The following is a 14,695-nucleotide window of genomic DNA, read 5'->3' on the forward strand; positions in this document are numbered from 1 at the left end:
AAAAATATTTGAATCATCGACTAGATTAAAGATTTTCATTAATTATTATACCATTTAAATTTAACAATATAGAATTTACCTTTTCGTAGATAAAGAAATATTAAAATCTTCTCTTGTTATTTTCTATACGGGAACGAGAATTATGTTTCGTTAGTTTTCTAAATAATATTTGAAACGGAATTTTGAAAAATCCCTGTTGCTAGGCCGTTTCACCGTATTACCGATGTACCTCATTGTTCCTATTGACATAGCACGAGTGCTGAAAAAAGGGAAGGGATTTTCGATAAACGTTGTAAATTCTGCAACGACCAGTTCTTTTTTCTTTCTTTCTCAATTTTGCACGTGTTGAATTTTTGAAGAAACACGAATACAAGACTTTTACACGAAACTACGAAATCTTTCGTAATATTTCTATCCATTGATAATATTTTTTCTGTTAATCCGTAATAATAATTATAATAATAATAATAATGTGTATAGTAAATAAAATTTTGGCACGTTTAAAGTTTCTAATTCATTAATATTTTTATCAGGATTTTTAGAAAAATGAAAAACGCTTCTCGCGTACATACATTTTATTTTCTTCGTACATTGTACGGTCTCCAAAAATACGAACAATGATCCTTTGCTGGAAATTGCCTGCGCCACGGGGTGCTTTACCTATTTTTCCTTCGTTCCTAAATTTTCGAGATATTATTGTACACCTGGCATACCCTCAGTGTACAAAGTTTTTTTCTTACTTCGTTGAATATACGAAATAAATGTTATTTCGTAACTACATACTTTTTCCAATGTATTGACTTATCAACCAATGACTTATTAATAATACGTGCACTTAAAAGAATATATGATTTTTTTCAGACTCTTCATTTATAAATAAAATAACAAAAACATAATTTTGAAATTTCATTTAAAGCTATCTTAAACAGCAGAAAAATTTCTAGATTACACACAAAGATGTGTATTCTATGAGTGAAAAGTCCACGGAGAAATGTAAGGGATGTCCTTGAAAAAGAAAATGATTAGTTTTAAGAAAAATTTTACCTGACAAGTTGATTTACAATCTTTCAAAAACCTTTCAAGAGGATTAAAATTTCTCTAACTGACAAACGTTTCCCTTAAACTTTCACAAATTTAAATGTACCTTTAACGTGACAAGTAAAACACCAAAAAGACTATTCTCAAATAATTTTGTAAAATTTAATACGAAGTTCGTTCAAATTTTTGCTAACTTTCGAATTACAATTGATAAATAAATCGATGAAATTTTTTAATAATCATTAAATGATATTAATATTTAATAAATAATCTTCCATATTGTTAGTTTCACGGGGGAGAAAAAAACTATATCCAGAATAATAATTTTTCCCATAATGTTTTCAGGTACTGTACAAGGTAAAGTTTCAGGTACTGTTTCAGATACTGTAAATCCGTACAATATCCAAAAATTTTTCAAAACTGCATATCTGAATTGAAAAGTAAAGCTTTGATTAAAAATATTCTGCTTCTTTTCATTCTTACTTGTAACGTTTATTTTAGATTTATAATCTAAAGTCTAAGGTCTAAAATAAACGAAAGTTTAACTGCATGATGCGAAAAAAAAAAAAAAAAAAGAAAAAGAAAAAAAAAAGGCGAAAAAAATTAGAAAAAAAAGTTTATTAGAAGAATATATCATATTATAAAGGAATCTTAAAAAAAAATGTTAACATATACGAATTGCATTTTTGCCAACAACAATTAAAACCCCGTCATCCTGTAAATCTTTTAAAGCATCTTCAAACATCTCACGTGTCACCAACTAAAAATTGATAAGTAACATATGTCAAGTAAAATATGTCATATAAAATGTCGTATAAATATGATAAAAAGAAATCTATAAAATATACTTACCACGTCTGATGCCCCTCTCAGTTCAGTAAAAATTTTCTGATAATTGAGCATAGATGTTTTACTTTTCGATTGAATTAATTTTTTCAAAGCCTCGATTAATTCGAATTTTCGTTTTCTGGCTGCTGAAGAAATTCCAGTAGTTAAGATACCAATATCAATTTTACCGCTTAAAGGATCGATAGCCGATTGTTTTAAAGCTTCCCGATGTAATCTATTTTAAATATAAAAGTTTATTTAATGATCATTATTAGTATAATATTTCCAGCATAATGAATTTATTAATCTTTAATCCTAACCTCCAGGCTTCTTCTACATCTTCTATTTCTACAACATTGCTAAATCGCATTTTCGCATGAGCTTCGGATAATCGTATTAAAGATTCTAATTGTCTCGGATACGCAGTAATTTGTCCACGACCACTACCTACTCTCCTCATATCAACATAAGCTTGAATCAATCTCTGTTGGCTCTCCTCGTTGAGAGTTGGATGAATGTGTTCCTTAGCAAATGCTATGTAATCACGAAGTATGCTCATATCTATGATTTCATCTTCATCCTCTAATTCTGTTTTATAATAAAGAGATACCAAATGGCGTGCTAATTTTCTATCAAAAACTTCACTTTGAGGATCTAACATAAGAAAGATCAAATCGAAACGAGACATTAACGTATGAGGTAACATCACATTCTCTATGACCTGAAAGTAAAAACTCCATTAATTATTATACTATATGATAAGTATTATATATAGATATATAAATATATTCACAGTTTTATTTTTATTCCATTGTGATCCACACGGATTTGCAGCAGCTAAAATACTTGTTCTTGCATTTAATTGACAAATAATGCCTGCTTTGGCAATGCTTAAGGTCTGCTGTTCCATAACTTCGTGCAAAATAGAACGAGTACTATCGTTCATTTTATCAAATTCATCTATGCAACATATCCCATTATCTGCCAATACCAGAGCTCCAGTTTGTAATACTAACTGTCTAGTTTCTGGATCTTTAGTTACATAAGCTGTTAAACCAACAGCACTAGAACCTTTACCGCTGCTGTATTGTGAACGTGGGACCAAGTTGAAAACAAATTGTAATAACTGTGATTTGCTGGTACCAGGATCACCGCAGAGTAATATATTTATTTCCGAACGAAAATGTTTCCTTCTGATGATACCTTCACCTTTCTTTGTACCGCCAAAAAGTTGAAGTAATATACCTTTTTTCACATCTTCATTTTCATAAATACTTGGTGCTATATGCCTGGCTAATCTCTCATAAACATCTTCCTTTTGCGATAATAATTCTAAAAGTTCTACTCTCTCAGGTGGAAATGCGTGATCTTTACCTTCTTGCTGATCGTACAATCTTTTTGAATCATGTTTCCTAAAATGAACAACATCAATGTGTGTCTTATAAACGGCACGGACATTAGATTGTCTTGGATTAACGCGTAATGGCTGAGCACGATATATTCCTGTAACATATACTCTATCGCCAGGAGAAACGGCATCAACTAAATCATTATGTGCAAAAATGATAACAGTATGAGGAGTATGTCCAGCAGGCATATCATCAGGCGATTCTTGTAATTTAATCATTTGCTTATCAGAAAAGTGGCTGCGATTGTGTATCAATGTAAAACAATAATTATTGTTACATTTTGTACAAGCTGTAGGCTCGACTATACGACCTCTGTCCATTTCTACTAAAGTTGAGAATCCACATATAATGCATTCAAAGAATGCTTCTCTCATCTCTGGCATGATATTAGATGTTCTAATTACCATACCAGAAACAGTAATTAATTGATCAATATCTTCTGGATTGAGTAAGCGCATACTTTTAGTTCTACTAACGTTAAACGGCCGTACTTGTATCTGATGTTCTAAAACTGCTGCTGGATATTTCTCGAAGAACATTTCATTGGCTGCCATATCCATAGTAGGTATGACTTCTTGTGGATAACATATTAATTGTCGATATAATTGTTCATCAAAAATCTCCAAATGCGCACAATTTATATTCAAATATGGTTCTTCTAAAGTATGAATTTCTTCGAGCTTTTGTAAATATAATGGCTCTGTTAAGTTCATATTTTCTGGTAACTCATCATTTTCAGCCTCTGGATCGATAAAGCGAAGCACGAAACGTTTGAATTGCTCTTTACAACGATTTACTACCACATTTGTACCCCATATTACCAATTGTGGACCTGCATTTTCACTTTCTGATGTACCTGGAATATTTGCTTCCTCAGGTATCTAAATAAAAAACAAAAATATTGTTTCATTGTTAATATTTAAACAATAATTGGAAAGTAAATATTTATTAATTTACCGGTTCAGATAAATTAACTTGGCGCATATGCTTGTCTGTTCTGATATCCGTTCTTTGCCGAATAGGCGTTCCTCTTACGCTACTTCGTGGAGTACGAATAGATCCTAAAGAACTAGGTGTACCATAATTCAATGGAGATGATAAATCTATTTCACTCATCCCTGGAGCAAGTGGACTCGTTTGTTGTGCTGCATTTGGAGAAGATGCAGGTATTTGAGAACCACCTTCTGATGATCCAGCGATCGTCTCTTGAATACGACGACTTCCCCATCGTAGTGGAGTTTCTACTGTATTGTTGCTAGGCCTTTTTTGTGGAGTTCCTGTGTAATGGAATTTTTATTATGTATTTTTTTTTTTCAAAAGAGAGGATATACAGTAAAATAATAATGCATAGAAAATATAATTAAAATTCAGTCATTTCTTATTAAATTAATATTTTAAACATTTCAGAAATAAGAAATGTACGATTAATAAACTATATTTTATAAAATAATATAAATTTTAATTGTATTCGTTACAAAACCTCTAACAGAACCGCTATCATTGCTTGCTGATCGGTTGGAACGAGGTGGGCCTAAAGGGCTTGACATTATGTAATTCCTGTCTTCGAATTATAAGTAGCTCTTAAACAACGAAGAAATCTTTAATTGGAGTAATATTAATATATAAATACTTGGAATAGGTTATAAACACTAGATTCAATCTACGTACATAACTCAATCTTTTCCCGGCAAAAATTTTCGTCCGTTAGATCTAGAAAACAGTAGGTTATTGCAAAATAACCTATCTTATAAAATAAGCACTCTGATTGGTCGAGCAGGAAGACTGATAAAGTGAAATTATTTTAAAGTTTTACCGCGTTATAGCATAGAAATCTATCAGACATTTTGATTAGCTCTCTTAGCATTTGTAATTAATCAAAATGATATTAATAAAAAAACTCGTAAAATATTAAAGATGATTCTAATAAAGTTAATTTTACAATAAATATTATTCTTCTGATTTATATATTGAACTATATTTGTTCTCAAGATAGAAGAAGTACATAAGAAGAAGCGCATGCGTTAATAATATTACACATATAAATATATTAATCTTCTAATTCGTTGTTTCCATCTTACAACTTACGCACACACGTATGAAGAGATAAATGTGTTCTGTTTGTGAACTTAAGGAAAACCTTTCTTTCTCATTCAATCAATAATCGATGTAATGGAAGGAAAAAGAAAGTGAAAATGGATTAATATTAGACTCTAGTTATTTTTTGTATCTTGAGATTATTTAGTATAAGCTACGTAAGTGTATAGACCATCCTTGAGAATTTTTTTCTCCTAATTGCCTCTCTACGTTTCCCGCCAACATGGCAAATATGGCGGCGCTCGTGTAGTTTCCCGCCAAGGAACAGCTTTAGTAGAGCCATTCTCGTATGGCGCAGATAACCGATACTTGTGTTTAATTTGTCCATATTATTTTAAAGTAATTGTTCATAATATTCTCCGTGCAAAATGGGAGAGTCGGAAGATATGGAGGATTCAACTTATAGTAGACATCAAGATTTATGTCAGAAATTAAATATGGATGCAACTGCTGCTTCGGAAGCTTGGAGATCTTACGAAACTATTCGACAAAATTATACGTTAGAGGTGATTTTAACATTAATCTAATTAAAGAAGAGATTTATTCTTAATAAAAACTAAACAAAATATATTTCTTCTATCTTCCAAACATAAGACCAAATAAATCTTCTTTTATTTAAATTTCAAATTGTTTCAAAGCTGATAATAATCTGTTTCTCATCATATATGTTATTTTATTTCTATTAAATATTTTTACACGAATATCAAGAATTTAAACAACAAAATCAATATTATTTAAGCTATCTATGTCATGTAAGTAAATTTAAAATAAATGGTAACTATGTATATTTAATAATTGTCATATTTTCAGGGTGATCAGCTTCATTGGATAGGATGTGCTTTATATGTGGCATGCAGAAAATCTTCTACACCTATGGTTGGAAGAACAGGTAGTAGTGTAGAAGGAAATTGTGTATCTTTAACTCGGCTTCTACAATTATGCAATCTACCATTAATACAGTTTTTTACAAAAAGCAAATCTTGGGCAGACATGGCTAACATGTCTCAAGATTTCCGAGAAAAAATTGAGAAACTTGAAGGGAACTTTTCAGTTTCTATGGTGATTTTTAAAAAGTATCAACCAATTTTTACGGATATATTTAAAGATCCATCTGATGACATTTCAAGACCATCTAGATCAAGAAGAAATAAAACATATCCTTGTACACCATCTAGAGTTTTTGAATTTTGTTGGACATTATTTATTTGTATAAAAGGAGCATTCCCTGATATTTCTGATGATTTAGTTAATTCCTATCATTTACTTTTGGCTTGTTGCGATCTTATATATGCCAATGCTTTGATGGCAAATAGAAAAGATCTTCTAAATCCTAATTTTCCTGGTAAGATAAAGTCTTATTTTTAGTATTTGAAAGTAAATTCAATGAATATCTTAATACATGCATCTTGTTACAGGTTTGCCATCAAATTTCAATGATGAAAATTATGTGCCACCGCAAAATCCAAATTGCATTATTAACTTGTTATGTGAACGTCATGAAGCTGTTTCTGTTGAAGCTAAATGTATCAAAGAATATCACTTGAAGAATCATGTTAATAAATTATTTAATGAGAGAATTCTTCGTGGAGATCAATCAAATTTTTCTGGCATTTTAGAAGCTTTGAATTTTGATGGCAATAGTAAAGCTGTCAATAAAGCATATGAGCAACATGTGTTGAGTGTTGGAGACTTTGATGAAAGAATATTTCTAGGTAAAATTTCTTCAATTTTATTGAATGCTTATTGAATATTTCATTTTAACACATATATTTATATATGGCATAAATAATTAAGCTTTTGCATGTACTTACTGTTCTCTTTTGTTGTAATTAGTTTTTTTTTTTTTTTTTTTTTCTTTTTTTTTTTTTCCCCCCAATTACAATGCTTTTGCAGCTCATACTGTAGTATTTAAAGCATGCTAACACGTTTCACATTTTCTATTTAAACTTATAGTAGATGTTATTTTGTTAAACAACGCGCATACACATCTATACTACTTAATTCATCTTTTTTTGTTTCATTGAATATCATTTAAGATCTATACATTTCTTTGTTTTTTACTATTACATTCAATCTAAAGAGATTGTCATTAGCTCTCTGTTTTTATCTTATCTTTCAATAATTTTCATTTCTCGCTGTTAACCAATTTGTGTCTGCTTTGCCTTGGCTGTGGTTTGCAGCAGAGTGGAGGCGAGTGAGACTAGGCGGAATATCAAGCTTGGAAATAGTTGGAGGAGATATTATTTGTCGTACTAAATTTGCAAAACCTATGCCTGTAAAAGGTAGGTTTATAACTTCTTTTTATTATTTCTGACGTTCAATTGGAAACAAATTATGGTATGTTACTAATACTATATTTTTTATTACTGTTGCAAAATTATATACGTAATATATACATATATATATATATATATATATATATACATATATGTATATATATATGTATATGTATATGGATATGTATATGTATATAGAGAGAGTATATATAGAGTAGTTAATCGCATAGTTGTAGACTTACCTTTTTAAATTAGACACTTTATTATAATCGCTTTATCATTGTTCTCTTAAATTATGAAAATGGCCAAGCAAATTAATTTAAACATACCATTGTCTATATTTTATAAATATGTTAAGATACAGAAATATTTAAACAAAGGAATTTATTTATAGGTCAAGATGCTGGTGATAATATTGGTTCACCTGCACAGAGTAGTAGTAATAGCGATGTTCATGATCAATTTCAATCAAAACGAGATCATTATGCAGGGGTAAGTTCATGGTAATTTCATTTAAATTATATTTAAGTATTATACACTATAATTGTATAAATATATTTTTATCTTTACAGCAAATACAACATCTAGCTCCTCCAACTCCATTAACAGGTCGCAAATATCTCAAACCAAAGGATGTATCAAATGTAACTCCAGTTTTTACTGCTACTCAAAGTGTAATCCGTCTTCAGGCCATGCTAGCTGGTCAATCTTCACCAAGCACGAATTTATTACAAATATTCAATAATTGCACCCAAGATGTCAGAACATTTGTAACAACGAAAGTAAAAGAGATAGGTGAATTATTTTGTGCCAATTACACCAAAAGTTCAGATACTAGTGAAAGTTCGACTCTAGATTTTGGAAGGAAACGTCTTTATTTAGGACAAACTCTCTTCTATAAATTTTTAGAGATGATTCTTAATGATGAAAAACGTAAAAAGCCTAATTATGATATTACGGTAAGTCTAAAATATATTTCTAGAGAGATATAAACCATGATTGTATGTATAAAAAATATTTTACATATTTATTTCAGAATTTACTTATGAACGAAAGATTTATACGATGTTTATTTGCTTGCTGCTTAGAAATAGTTATTTACTCATATAAAAGTAACGATAAGGTCTTTCCATGGATATTGAAGGCCTTGGACTTAGAAGCTTATTATTTCTATAAAGTTATAGAAATCATAGTACGAGCAGAAGAACAATTACCACGCGACGTTGTAAAGCATTTAAGTCAAATAGAAGAAAGAATATTAGAAGCCCTAGCTTGGCAAAAAAATAGTCCATTATGGCAGGCCATTGAATCTACCATCGGTGAAGTACCTAGTTGTGAAGATGTTTCTCTACCTGGTACGTTAGAAACAGTTGATCCAAATACTGCGGGGCAACCAGTGCTAAGAAGAATTGCTTTGGATCGTGGACACCACCATGATATACAACAAAGTCCAATTTCTTCTGCATCTGAGAGGTTTTTATTTTTTATTCTTGTTGTTATTGCCCACTTGATATGCCAAATACTTGTATTTTAAATAATTCTAAATATTTCAGATTTCAATCGCCAATAACGGCATCTGGCATAGCTAAAAAACGTTTATTTCCTGATACCAGAACTAGTGGGCAGAGTGTTTTACGTGTTTCTTCTAAAGTCGTATTTGATGGTAATTCAAGAATACTTCTAGCATTACCTGATCAACTTACGGTGCCAAGGACATCTACTTCACAGACAACAACTAATTTATCACAAATCACACCAGCTACTAGGGAAGTTGGAAAACCAAAAAAAACCGGCTCCGTTGCGTTATTCTTTAGAAAATTCTATAATCTCGCATGTGTACGTATGCAGGATCTCTGTAATTCCTTAGATATTACAGATGTAGATTTACAGAAAAAAATATGGACAATCTTTGAATATTCGATAAAGGAGCGCACAGAGTTAATGAGAGATCGACACCTCGATCAAATTCTTATGTGTGCAGTTTATGTGATATGTAAATTAGTTAAAATGGAGAAAAATTCTTTTACCGAAATTATGCGATGTTATCGTTTACAACCGCAAGCAGAGTCTCACATATATAGGTCAGTACTTATTTGTAAGGGACCCCAAGAAATAAGATCAAATATTGAAGCATCAGGAAGTAATGAAGTTCCAACCGATGAGGAAGCTAATGTGGCACCTCCGACACCAACAAATATGGCAGGAACATCGCAAGATTTTGGAACAGAAAGACGTGGAGATCTAATTAAATTCTATAATACAGTATATGTGCCGCAAGTTAAGGAAGTTGCAAATAAATTAGGATTGGCACGTGGAAGTACTCAAACTCTTACTCTAAGCCCATTACCTAAAAGTAAAGTTCGTGCTAATTCTCCAGTAAGACGTGTTACAGACAGTATTTCGACACGTACGCTTGATCCAAAAGCAATCAGTGCATCACCCGCGCCACAATTAAGCTATTGTTTTAGTCGCAGTCCGGCTAAGGTATGTTTTTAATATACCATCATAAGTATAATCTTCATAAGTATGAAATAACTTATAATGTCTTGTATTTCTTTTTTTTTTTTCTTTCTTTCTTCCTTTTCTTTTTTTTTTTCTTTTTTTTTTCCCCATTTTTTCTTTTAGGACTTAGAAGCTATTAATAAAATGATGATTTCTGTGAGTGCAAAAAAAAGCGTCGGGAAACGACTTTTGTCAGACGATACTACTGATGTAGAAATGGTAGAGGGACCCTCTCCGATAAAAAAGTCAACGACTGTTGTCAGAAAACTAGAAAACATTATGGACGAGCGTCGTACAAAAAACCAATAATTCGTTTAGTTCGAAATAATCTTTACAATTTAAGTGAGAGTATACAAAGTGAAAATTCGAAGAGAAGTTTTTTTGTAAAATTTTATTTTTATAGATTAAGTTAAAATATCGGAGATATTACGATTAACAGATCTATTGTCTTTTTTTTTTTTTTTTTTTTTTTTTTTTTTTTTTTTTTTTTTTGGATCTGATATTGTGACTTCTGTTAATCAATCTTGAAAAATCTATGAACAAAGAAAAAAAGAATGAACGTCAGATATATGCATCAGCAACGTAACACATATGTCATATATTGGTTTTAAGAAAGATAAGTGTCACTTGTCACTATCAAATTAAAGCTATTAAAGAAGGTGCAATAGTAGTTACTGCTATACCAATACAGAGAAGATCGAAATGCAATATCTGTTTTTGGCTATGTAGCATGAAATAAATTCTAATTATTCTTTTGTCAGATAGTATCATCAGGAATAAAAACAAAAGTTTTTCAATCTAACGTATGGAATTTTTTTTTTATTCTTTTTTTTTTTTTTTTTTTTTTTTTTTTTTTTTTTTTTGTTCAACTTTGACAAACTTTTCAATTTTGCATGTTACGCAAAGTACAGTTCGTACATTCATCATATATGAAATATTTTTAAATAGAACTATTGCTATTAATTTTGAATGTGCATAGTTCATTAAACGATTGTGTTAATTACACAATTATGATTTTTAAGATATTTTCTATTTCACAAAATATTGTAGTTGCGCCCTTAGCATTTTATAATAATTTTAGGAAAATATCATCTTCATCTCTGTATTGATATCAAAAAAGATGCATGCTATCATTCATAGTAATAGAAAAACTAATAACTCTTGCTTGTTAAAAATCAAGTAAGAATGAAAATATTTTTCTACAGAAATTGCGATATATTATTATTCGACAAATTATGTTGTTATGTGACTTCTCATCGATATCAAAAATTAGTATAAATAGGGCTTTGTCATTTACATCTCATAATAGTCATTACTTGTTATTGTCAATATTATTGACTAATTATACTTTGACTGAACAATTTGTTATCTTTACTTAGATAAACGTCGTACATCTAAATTTATATAACTGTTACTTGCTTTAGCTATGTAAAATTGTAATATTAATTTTACCAAAATATTTGAGCATATCAAGAGTAAGACAAATCAAGTTATATATATATATATAACACACATGTATGTATGTGTATGTTGCATGTATGTATGTATCTGCTACGTACGTATGACATCTGTATCTTTGCTGCTCTGGTATGTATGTGTGTATGTGTGGGTGTGTTGATATATATATATATATATATATATATATATATATATAATTTGACTAATTACATTTATTTTCTTTTAGGCGTAAGTATCAATTTAAATTGATTATTTCAGAATTAAAGAATTATAATTTTTACTACCAATGTACTTTCAGTTTGGAGTGTCGTAAGTTAGATAATTATTATGTGTACTATGAAATTTAGTCTATTTTGTCGATTAAACTCCAAGCGGTTTTTCATTTTTTTTTTTTTTTTTTTTTTTTTTTTTTTTTTTAATTTTATTTAGTTCTAAGCAATTTCAAATTTGACAACTTGATCTCATGAGCCTGTCATTTAATATTAAATATAAGGTATATAGAACGCAAGTTGTAAGATACAAAAGATTAACTAAAATTGTAAAAAATCATTTCTTCACCTATGAAAAAAATTTGTAATTTAAGTTAGAAATGAAATGCTTTCATTTGAGAATAATGTTTAATTTTTAGTAAAACAAATTTTTAATATGCGCAATGACTATTCAATGTATGTAATCTTAGGAGAGTGAAAGTACTATCTGGAAACAAATATTAACGTGCGAGTTACTTTCTGTCATTTCTGGTATAGTTTCTATTTACAAGCTTTGAGAATGAAAAAAAAGTAATATAATATATTTGATTTATAAATATAATGCACGCTACCTGCAATTTTGTTACAGCGATTATGACAGTTCCTCTAACCATTTTTTAAGTTCTGTAAAAATTCAACATTCTATTAATCACAACTTTTAATATATATGTACATATATAATATTCTATCAAGTAAATTAGTTCAAAAAGATCGAAGCTCTGTTTCAGTTTTTATATATATATATATATATAACAAATTTTTTGTTTATCCTTCGCCATTTAAATCATATCTCGTTCCTAAACACATCGATTTATATCGATATATCGATCCTAACAGATCGATTTCAATCTTGAATATCCTCTAACGACAAAATAGACAAACTACTTTTAAAAATGCTCCTCTGATAATAGTCTTCACGAGCATGTATACGCGTATATACAAAAAGCTTCTCTAAATAGTTCAAAATAGATTTATCGTTCTTTAATCGTATGTAGAATATAATTTAGTAAAAAAATGTCAAAAAACATACGAATTTGTATAACTCCTCATACAGTGTGTAGATCCATTTGTTCTAGTGATACAATGTACAAAAGTTATGTAGCAAGAGAAAGTAAATTCATATCAAAGTTACTCAATAGAAATGAACCTAAAAGGTAGAAATTAAGTGTACATGTTGGTGGAACTATTTACATAAGTAAAAATATTTATTAAGTATTTCTAAGAATCTTCGTTTGATCTCGCAGAAAGTGGTATAATAATAATACACCTGCTTCTTTGAATCCTTACACAAGCTCTCAGAAGAAACAACAATCCTCGATATACGTAAAGAGAAGGATAGATGTACTTAACAAATTATTTATGAAACATATAACTGAGTTAATGTCAACTAGTGAAATTGCATCTGAATTGTACGACCGTGGTGTTGAAGTAACATATGTGAGTATGACTTCAGATTATAAAATTCTTAACGTGTTTTGGACATTTGAAAAGGAGGACGATAAGAATTGGCCAAGAAAAATCGAAGAAGTATTGGATAAATATTCATTTATTTTACGTCATGAACTATCACAACTCCGTGTGATCAATTATGTACCCATTATTAAGTTCGTGAAAGATATAATGATTTCTAGAATAAAAAACGTTGAAAAAAGATTTGCAATGTTTGATTTTGATAAAGATCATAAAGAAACTGATGATACAATTATACAATCAGACATTACTAATGATAATAAAACTGATAATTCTACTGATAAAATTCAAATTATATTACCACAAATGAAGCATGATGTTCTAGGATTGGATCACCATGGAATCATGTTAAAGGTATCGTCAATTAGATATGATCAAATAGACAATTAAATTCATATTATTGATTTATTCATTTGTAGATTAAAAACTCTATTTATAAATTAAAAAATCATACAAGTAGAGACAAGATGTTAAATAGAGAATCAGAAAAAATGATGGATCCTTTGTCTACTTCTCTTGATAACAAAGATACTCTTAGATACGAAAATCAACAAGAATTATTTATTGAATTCTTGAAGAAGAGAAAAATAGAGGAGAGACGAAAATATAGCTTTAAAAACCCTAAAAGAGTGGTAAAAAATCCATTTTTAACACATGATGATGCTGATGATAAAAATACAGAAACATACTTTGACGACAACTTTGAAAGTACCTACAATAAAATTGATGAACATGATTTTGAAAAAGAAAAATTTTAATAGAATAATCAATCAATGAATTAATTGATACATTCTTTTATTATTTTATATAAATATAATACTTAAGTGGAACATTTTAATTATTTATACATAATAATTTAATTACATTATATAAATCTGTTAATCAACTATTATACAAACAAAGAATACGAAAATCTTATTATCTAATAATCTTAGAATATTTTAATTGATTTAATTGTACTTTGATTAATATTGTTAAAATTACGTTCCACATAGCATATAATGTAGTTGTACATGTACAAAGTATTATTCCTTTGGTAATTCTTTTCTGTTGGAAAATTTCAATTGTTAAAAATTGCTACACAGTAGATAAAACAAAAAATATTTAATATAATAAATGTTATCGATATATTACACATGGATAGAAACTATCTTGTTCGGAGAACTTTTAATTCCTCTTGAATGTATAATTTTTGACAAGAGCCAAATCAATTAAATTACAATTCATTTTTTATTTAAACATATTGTCAAAATAGAAAAATCAAAATCAAAATAAGTATAGATTAACAGTGCTTTAATACAGAAATATAATTAGAGGAATTTTTGAAAAATGGTATTATATATATATAACTGTTTAATAACATTTATGAATT

The 14,695-nt window shown here is 29.1% G+C and overlaps 3 protein-coding genes across 5 annotated transcripts; 2 read left to right on the forward strand and 1 right to left on the reverse strand.

The window, feature by feature from the left end:
• Window positions 1–1,639: 1,639 nt before the first annotated feature.
• On the reverse strand, window positions 1,640–4,999 carry dpa (disc proliferation abnormal). 2 transcript variants are annotated; one of them, XM_085661437.1, is made up of 7 exons: window positions 4,944–4,999; window positions 4,756–4,855; window positions 4,233–4,552; window positions 2,660–4,156; window positions 2,187–2,587; window positions 1,891–2,101; window positions 1,640–1,798 (listed from the first exon to the last, which is right to left on the reverse strand). In XM_085661437.1, exons 2-7 carry the CDS (start codon window positions 4,820–4,822, stop codon window positions 1,703–1,705), a joined length of 2,592 nt encoding a protein of 863 aa, XP_085517563.1. In that variant the 5' UTR covers window positions 4,823–4,855; window positions 4,944–4,999; the 3' UTR covers window positions 1,640–1,702. The 2 variants fall into 2 exon arrangements, with proteins under 2 accessions (XP_085517563.1, XP_085517562.1); XM_085661436.1 differs by having other exon boundaries at window positions 4,756–4,873; window positions 4,944–4,968.
• Window positions 5,000–5,528: 529 nt separating this feature from the next.
• LOC118449968 (retinoblastoma-like protein 1) lies at window positions 5,529–10,564 on the forward strand. 2 transcript variants are annotated; one of them, XM_035885234.2, is made up of 9 exons: window positions 5,529–5,875; window positions 6,180–6,711; window positions 6,785–7,081; window positions 7,550–7,651; window positions 8,040–8,137; window positions 8,218–8,604; window positions 8,682–9,118; window positions 9,199–10,129; window positions 10,271–10,564. In XM_035885234.2, exons 1-9 carry the CDS (start codon window positions 5,738–5,740, stop codon window positions 10,454–10,456), a joined length of 3,108 nt encoding a protein of 1,035 aa, XP_035741127.1. In that variant the 5' UTR covers window positions 5,529–5,737; the 3' UTR covers window positions 10,457–10,564. The 2 variants fall into 2 exon arrangements, with proteins under 2 accessions (XP_035741127.1, XP_035741130.1); XM_035885237.2 differs by lacking the exon at window positions 7,550–7,651.
• Window positions 10,565–12,710: 2,146 nt separating this feature from the next.
• LOC118449978 (uncharacterized) lies at window positions 12,711–14,649 on the forward strand. Its single transcript, XM_035885268.2, has 3 exons — window positions 12,711–13,007; window positions 13,098–13,677; window positions 13,743–14,649. The coding sequence occupies exons 1-3, from the start codon at window positions 12,868–12,870 to the stop codon at window positions 14,079–14,081; spliced, it is 1,059 nt and encodes a 352-aa protein (XP_035741161.2). The 5' UTR covers window positions 12,711–12,867; the 3' UTR covers window positions 14,082–14,649.
• The last annotated feature ends 46 nt before the right edge of the window (window positions 14,650–14,695 follow it).

This window comes from Vespa mandarinia, chromosome 15, assembly GCF_050613455.1.
Source record: "Vespa mandarinia isolate Hongniang chromosome 15, ASM5061345v1, whole genome shotgun sequence".
Classification (NCBI taxonomy): Eukaryota; Metazoa; Arthropoda; class Insecta; order Hymenoptera; family Vespidae; genus Vespa; species Vespa mandarinia.

Bases quoted from the DNA above. Each gene is read 5' to 3' on its own strand.
- dpa (XM_085661437.1), bottom strand. From the start codon at position 4,822: ATGTCAAGCCCTTTAGGCCCACCTCGTTCCAACCGATCAGCAAGCAAT. The intron at 4,553-4,755 runs GTTTTGTAACGA...TCCATTACACAG, and splicing joins TGATAGCGGTTCTGTTAGAG to GAACTCCACAAAAAAGGCCT. The intron at 4,157-4,232 runs GTAAATTAATAA...TTTTTTATTTAG, and splicing joins AAGTTAATTTATCTGAACCG to ATACCTGAGGAAGCAAATAT.
- LOC118449968 (XM_035885234.2), top strand. From the start codon at position 5,738: ATGGGAGAGTCGGAAGATATGGAGGATTCAACTTATAGTAGACATCAA. The intron at 8,138-8,217 runs GTAAGTTCATGG...TTATCTTTACAG, and splicing joins AACGAGATCATTATGCAGGG to CAAATACAACATCTAGCTCC. The intron at 10,130-10,270 runs GTATGTTTTTAA...TTTTTCTTTTAG, and splicing joins TTAGTCGCAGTCCGGCTAAG to GACTTAGAAGCTATTAATAA.
- LOC118449978 (XM_035885268.2), top strand. From the start codon at position 12,868: ATGTCAAAAAACATACGAATTTGTATAACTCCTCATACAGTGTGTAGA. The intron at 13,008-13,097 runs GTAGAAATTAAG...TTGATCTCGCAG, and splicing joins AATAGAAATGAACCTAAAAG to AAAGTGGTATAATAATAATA. The intron at 13,678-13,742 runs GTATCGTCAATT...ATTCATTTGTAG, and splicing joins ACCATGGAATCATGTTAAAG to ATTAAAAACTCTATTTATAA.